At 44.3% G+C, this 7,500-nt stretch overlaps 1 protein-coding gene across 1 annotated transcript in view; it reads right to left on the reverse strand.

The window, feature by feature from the left end:
- LOC132856710 (DNA-binding protein RFX7) overlaps positions 1-7,500 on the reverse strand; it is a 22,369-nt gene that overhangs the window by 1,176 nt on the left and 13,693 nt on the right. Inside the window, exons 6-10 of the mRNA XM_060886393.1 lie at positions 6,509-6,628; positions 6,296-6,377; positions 5,061-5,268; positions 4,638-4,939; positions 1-4,128 (exon numbers count right to left, since the gene is read on the reverse strand). The exon at positions 1-4,128 is cut by the window's left edge and continues 1,176 nt beyond it. Coding sequence (XP_060742376.1) covers positions 619-4,128; positions 4,638-4,939; positions 5,061-5,268; positions 6,296-6,377; positions 6,509-6,628 — 4,222 coding nt within the window. The 3' untranslated portion in view covers positions 1-618. The remainder of the gene's footprint in view (positions 4,129-4,637; positions 4,940-5,060; positions 5,269-6,295; positions 6,378-6,508; positions 6,629-7,500) is intronic.

Below are 7,500 nucleotides of genomic sequence, written 5' to 3' on the forward strand. Positions count from 1 at the left end.
AGGAGTGATGGCGACTTCAGTCATGATATAAAATCGAGTAAACTCCTTTACCGACATCCTCGCGAAGCCAAACACAATGCATATGCAGGACATTTAAAAACTCAGTGATTCATCATGCAAAATATTGCATCGAGTTTCGGATCACTTACGATTCATGGGAACGGGATATTTAAAACGTCAATGCATTAACAGATGTTAAAGTAAAAACAAACGGTTTTAAAATGTCTGTAAATTGGTAATATAACCTTGTATTACCATAGTGTAAAAAAAAAAAACAACAACAACAAAAAACACCTATGCACATTGGGGTCAGCTGATTCGTAGCCACAAGAAAGAAACGGTAAACTATAGACGGAAATGTCTTGGTGAGAAGACTGGAATGAACTGGTTTTATAAAAAAAAATAAATAATAAAAAAAAAAAAGTACAATCCTATAAACGAACAATTCGGGTAAGACTGGCACTTCCCACTGGACTGATCGATCCAGTGTGTTGATGCAGTGAACAAATCACATTAAAAAACAAAGAACAGTCACGAAAACAAAATGGAACAATCAACAGAAACCATAAATAGTGACAAACAGCTACAAACACAACATAAACACAAAAGAAAACAACACTAACCTAACATTTCCACTGTTGGTTGGTCTTTGTTCTCCAACCAGTCAAATCCAGCAGAATTCACAGTGTCACTGCATATCTGCTGAAACAACGGGTCGTTCTTCAGCTCCTCCAGTGTGGCGTCTTCATATTGGTCCTGTTGCTGACTCGGATCAAACAAAAGGTTAGGATCCAAAGTGTTCAGGTCATTGATGCTACCAGAAAGGTCAGAGGTTAAACGGATTTCACTAGAAAAGTCAGATGCTACTGCACTTAGTTCTGATGCCACCTGCCCAACAAGTTGTGAGCTGGGATTGAGGCCATCCTCCCCCAAGAGGTCCTTGACAGTGCTGTTAAAGTCCAAGTGCTCCTGCTGCTGCTGTTCATTTTGTTGTGACGTCTGAGACAGCAGCTGCTGCTGGCTGAGGTCTGGATCATGTTGTAGCTGCTGTTGGTCTTGGAGCTGCAATTGTTGGTGTTGTAATTGTAAATGTTGGTCTTGTAATTCCAATTGTTGGTCCTGGAGTTGCAATGGTTGTTCCTGAAGTTGCAACTGTTGATCTTGCAACAACTGTTGATCCTGTAGTTCCAACTGTTGGTCCTGTAGTTGAAGCTGCTGCTCTTGTAGCCCAGAGACCGATTGTGCTTGGTCATCACTAGAGAAAGTAACAGATTCATCTCCAGTGCTTATGAGGAAACCAGGCTTCTGGAAGTCAAACTGTGAAGGACTTGAGCAAACAGACAGCTGCTGACCATGAAGGTTAGTGCCTTCTGCGAAGGCCTGTGTAGTCTCCAAGATCTGTGTCAGGTTCATTCGGGCTGTGTACTTGGAGGGCATATTATTGACACCCAGCCCACGCACTGTATCGTCCCCATCTCCATCCATTTTACTCAAAAGCACACTGGTTATCTTGGCACTATTACTCTGCTGTCCCTGTTGGCTAATTGGCAACATCTCAGACTGCATCATTATGCTTAGTGGGACTGACTGGCTCCTTTGGGCCATGCTGTTTGCCGTGACCACCGAATGACTGTTAGAAAGAATGTTAAGAACCTCTTGAGTTATGGGAGAATTGAACGGTGAAACAACAGACCTTGGAGTAGAGTTGGTTTGCACAGACGTGCCACTTAGGTTCCGCTGACGAACAGCGGGGCTCACGCTGCGGCACCTAAAGGTTCCACCTCCAGCCGCCGATGTACAACCTGTAAGTTTGTTGTCCAACGGTGCTGGCACAGCAAAACTTTCTTGCTTGTCCTCCACTGCCTGTTGTCCTTGTACAGGTGACACGGCTGTTAACCGACCCAAATGCCCATCTTGGTGTCTGGATTGTGGTTGAAAAGACTGCCCTGGTTTAGCAAATGCGTGTGGTTTACGAAAGTGGTCCTCCACCAGGTCCTGATAGCTTGGAAGAATTCCAATGGCATTACTGTTGGAAACTGATGGGGAGCCCGATGTGCTGTTATATCTATTGTTGATCCAGTCAAGTTTGGCCTTGTCTGGGTGAGTGGCCATCGGTCTCTGCATGGGTTTGACCGGGCTACTGGACACTACACTACCATCATGATAACCTGGTATATTGGAGTTAATGGGGGTAAATGCAAAGGGATTACGACATTCAACAGGACTTGGTGGGACACTACTACTGCAGTTGGACAACGGCGTGCTAATAGGTGTATGCCGGCCAACTAAAATCCCATCAACTGGGGTAATAGGTGCCACCCTACAACAAGGACTTTCCCTGGCTAAGCTGTGGCCCCCTGGCAATATTTCAGAGGTAGGGGTTGGAGTTGGGGTCGGTGTTGGGGTTGGTGTGGGCGTAGGAGTGTGTACTGGAGTGGTGCTACTATGTGCGGAGTGGTAGAACTGAGTGCCAGCCTGGTGAGAGGAAAGGATGGTGCTTTGAGCTGACTGCCCTTGTAAGGGTAAATCAAGAGTACTAAGGTATGGCTGTAGACTGCTATTCAGTTTCATTTGCTCCTCCATCTGCACTAACTCTTCTACTATGCTATCTTGTGTCATGTCATCATCGTTGAAGGGGAAATAGTCTATGCTGGCTTGAGCTCCATCAAAGTCAACAATGTCTTGCTGGAGTGTCAACTGGGCAGATGCTTCAGGAGGTTGGGCTATCAATGGCAAGTGGCTAGCAGTTACCTGCTTTTGTTCTGCCTGTATCTGTTGAGAGTAGTCTTGTAATGAGCTCTTCAGCTCACTCACAGCAGATGCCTCCTGAGAAATGGCAATGGTAACTTGTTGCTGGCTCACAATTTGTTGCAATAAAGTTTGATCAGATGATGTGCTATTACAAGAGTCTATATCAGTAGGGCTTAGTCCAGCAGAGCTGTCCCCAATGTCAACCTGTGAAGAGCTCTGAGAGCATATAATAGTCTGAGAAGCGTTTCCAATGGGAGTGTCAGAAAGTGCCAGGATTTGTGTTGGAAGAGAGTTATGCTTCAGCGTGACTTTACATGGAGCACTCTCTGGTCTTGCAGGAGTTCCTGGCCTCTGTATCTTCTTTGTGGCTATTACAAGACTAGTTTTAGGATTGTTGCTGGCATCCAAAGACTGCTGGGATATAAACACCCTTTTAACTGGGATCACATGTGACTCCAAAACAGAAGCAGATCGCTTTCGAGGACTTTTCAATCCAAGACCAACATCCTTTAGTGACTGACCAGGTGGGGAAGCTGTGTCATTGGTTCCAATGTCAGCATTCTGATTCATAACAGTCAGATACAAAGTACTCTCCTGATGATCACTGCTGTTATTGCTAATTGGGACAGCTGCCCCTATGATTGTACTTGGAGGTGTTGCAGAGTCACTTTTGGCTCTAGTAACTCTTTCAGGCACTGGGGATGCCTTGACAAGGAGAGAAGGTTCACTGGAAGCCCTATATTTAGTGGCCCTCTCATTCTTTTGCCCAATATTGTTCCCTTGTGCGGTGCTCTGCTTTTCTCCACCAACAGACGAGTTACTATCATTCACAGCTTCAGATGTTAGCTTGACTTCACTAAGGGAGGAAATGGATGGAATCGGGGTCGTGACAGGACGGCCAAGTCTTCCAGCTCCAGATGAATACAAAGTAGCTGAGCTGCCGTTCTGAGCTGGTTGAATTTGGTTAGACTCTTCCTGGGAAACGGTGCTACTGATACCAGCTGAAGCAGGTCGTAATGGTGTTGGAGTGTTGCTACCACCACTATTGTTAGGTGTCAGAGATATAGCGGTCATCTTGACGACATTAACCGAGCTGACATGTGGAGTGGGCATCACTGTTTTTATGGGGCTGTTCGTAATTAGAAGTGTTGGGGGGGAACGAAGAGTTATGCCGCTTGTGGCAGAGGGTTTGGGAAGAATCTGGGCGTATCTGTGCCTCGCTAACCTGTCACCGACAGGACTTGCCGGAATATTCTGCGGGGTTTTAGGGGACTGCTTAACAGACTGGGTTACCACTTGGAAATTAACTGGTAAAACCTTTCCCTCTGTTGTTGCGACTGGACTTGGAGAAGTCATCAGCTGTCTATTCCTCTGAACCTAAAAAAAATGTAACACAATGTACTTCAGGACAATCAGGTACTAAAGTCAGTAAGTAAAAACCATTACATTTTAATCACACATGATTTTGTGTGGCACGGTGGCTTAGTGGTTAGCACGTTCGACCTCACACCTCCAGGGTTGGGGGTTCGATTCCCGCCTCCGCCTTGTGTGTGTGGAGTTTGCATGTTCTCCCCGTGCCTCGGGGGTTTCCTCCGGGTACTCCGGTTTCCTCCCCCGGTCCAAAGACATGCATGGTAGGTTGATTGGCATCTCTGGAAAAATTATCCGTAGTGTGTGATTGCGTGAGTGAATGAGAGTGTGTGCGTGTGCCCAGTGATGGGTTGGCACTCCGTCCAGGGTGTATCCTGCCTTGATGCCTGATGACGCCTGAGATAGACACAGGCTCCCTGTGACCCGAGGTAGTTCGGATAAGCGGTAGAAGATGAGTGAATGAATGATTTTGTGTGCACAGCGATGAACATCATATTAACATAATGAATAATTACCGTGATGGGGCTTGGTACTGCAGCCACCACAATACCTATTGCAGGCTGTGAGGACAACAAAGCTGGACTTCCAGAAGTGATGCTAGACCCTGGGCCCGGTGTGCCTGCTTCTGCTCTTCTGGCTTGGGCATCACCTGGCAATGGAGAAGTAAGTTTCTGTTCTTGCTGTTTCTTCTGAATCTTTCTCTGTAGCTGCTGCTTGGTGTCAACAGAGGGTGAAGGGAGAGTCTTCATTTGGGGATGGAAGGAGTTGGTGTCTCCAGTTGGCACAAACGCAGAGGCCGGGGTAGGCGTTTTAACCCCTAGAAAAGGATTCAGAAGTACTTGAAAAATGTGACAAACTAATGTGACGTGTGACAAGCTTTAAAATGTATAAATAAAAAGCATATATGTAGGGTGTGGATTTTTAAAGGTAGTCCTTGCCTGTGGGAGTTCCCGTCATAACAGTTAGTGCAGCCATGGATTTAGTGCCGATGTAGTGGCTGTTGAGTAAGAAGCGTGCTAAATCCTCCACGCTGTCAAACTGACGGCTCAGAACTTTTTGCGCCCATTCACACACCAAGCCGCAGGCTGCGGAACGCATCTCGTCCTCAGCGCTGGGAGACTGTCCGGTTGGCTCCAGTAGCTCACACTGAGAAAAACAGGAGTTAATTTTGGTAGCTAGTTTTTTTCCGGGTCAACAGTGAACAACAGTATCAGAAAGGTGTTTTTTTTTTTTTAAATAAATAAATAAGTGAGAGTAAAGCTTATGAATTCCAGTCAAGATTTGATTAATGTTACAGAAATATCTCGAAATATTTTAAACAATGTGCATTTTTGCATCAGTTACTATAATTAACCAGCTTCCAAATAGACTTTTGTTTAATCTTTTTTGCTTTGGATAACTAAAACCTTCAGAGTCTTACAATCTACTGGGTCAGAGTGTGCACAACACAGATGATTAGAGATCTACCAGCTCCAGTTGGACTCTGTGATACTAAAGAGGAGATCTGAACTCCATGTGATCTTTTGCATCAATACAACATTTATCAGACTGTATATTTATAATCACACCCTCCGGTGTCACCCATATGAGGATGACGTTCCCCTTTGAGTCTGGTTCCTCTCAAGGTTCCTTCCTTTACCATCTAAGGGAGTTTTTCCTCCCACAGTCACCTGAGTCACCTCAGACTTGCTCATTGGGGATAAATACAAACACATTGTGAACTAAATATATCTAATATAAATCCTGAATTTTGTATCATATTAATCTTTATATTATTCTGTATAATAACCTTTTGTTCTATGTTTATGTTCTGTAAAGCTGCTTTGAGACGACGTCACTTGTAAAAAACGCTATTCAAATAAACTTGAATTGAACTGAATCATTCTTCTCCCTTCCTTCAACCAATTCTAGCATATTTCCTTCCAGTAAAAAGCCAGCATAACCCTGCTGATTGCTAAACGTTGTTGTGCAACACGACCCGTCCAAATCAAATAATACTCTGCATCTCAATCGACCCTGTACATTTCTATCTTTTTGTGTCATGAATGAATACAATACATAAGAAAATTTCCATAATTTCTCCTTATATATATGACCGAAATTCCCATTTTGGTAAATACGACATTTGGGAAAAACCTCCTCTGGATCCGACATCTGGCTGATTGACACTTACCCCATCTCCTGATTTATGCAAGTCCAAGTTGGGCAAAGATGGCATATGCACAAAAGCTTTTTTCCTCAGTCCACTATAACAGTATGTGAGAAACCTTGTTAAGTGTCATAACACAGAAATGCTTTTGGTTATATACTCAGATCTGTAACAAAATTAGAGACTGGTACGCGTGACGACGACAAAGAATTCCTGGAATTTCAAGACTGAAAAGGATATTTAGATTTTCCTCGCATTCCAAGGCGACGTGCTTTCATGTTGGGAAAGACGTTTTTCATGATCTTTCCAAAATCAGCAGCACTTAGAGGATGGTAGCCAAGATTGTCACAATAGCTCCTGTAATGCAAACCCCAAAAAATGATCATCTTTAATTAACATATAACAGAAAAGTAAACTGTAAACATTGTCTCTGATTCAGCACAAAACAGGAAGTCTTAAAATTATGACATAATAAAGCCCACTTTAGTTTACCGATAACCACAAAGTGGATCAGAGTGATTAACACTTGTCACAATCAACCCTGAAAATTATTTCGCTAATTAGACCGGAGCATAGTGACGTGACGTGACATGGCAGACGTCCCTATCCAGAGTGGCTTAGATTTTTCATCTCATTCTATACAACTGAGCGATTGAGGGTTAAGGCCCTTGCTCTGGGGTAGAGTGTTGGCAGCTTGGTGGACCTGGGATTCAAACCCACAACCTTGTAATCAGTAGTCCAGCACCTTAAAGGTAGGGTGTACGATGTTTGAAAGCCAATGTTGACATTTGAATTCACCAAAACAAACACGCCCCTAACAAATGGGCTCCGCCCCCACACATACATACGTAACCCAGGCAACTATTATGGCGGAACCTGCTGGGGCGGCTGGCAGAGGGGATATTTTTATCAGTAAATGAACACAATGAGTAATACTATGGTGATACAAATTTGTTTTTGTAGTACTGTGTGTTGTAGCGTGAAAGGTTTAGCTCCGTTTGACGGCGAAGACGACGTTCGACACCTAGAACCCGAGGCAGAGGTAACGGCAGGTATCCGCCATGTCAGTGTTTCAATCGCTTTCTGCTAATGTCAGACATACACATGAACGCTCTCTCCGCCGCATATTGACAAGACACACCCCTTTCTGCTCATTGGCTACACGTTTGTTTTGTTAGTCGGCCCGACTCGGTTTTCTGAACATCGCACACACCACCTTTAACCGCTAG

This window comes from Tachysurus vachellii, chromosome 14 (genome assembly GCF_030014155.1).
Source record: "Tachysurus vachellii isolate PV-2020 chromosome 14, HZAU_Pvac_v1, whole genome shotgun sequence".
Classification (NCBI taxonomy): Eukaryota; Metazoa; Chordata; class Actinopteri; order Siluriformes; family Bagridae; genus Tachysurus; species Tachysurus vachellii.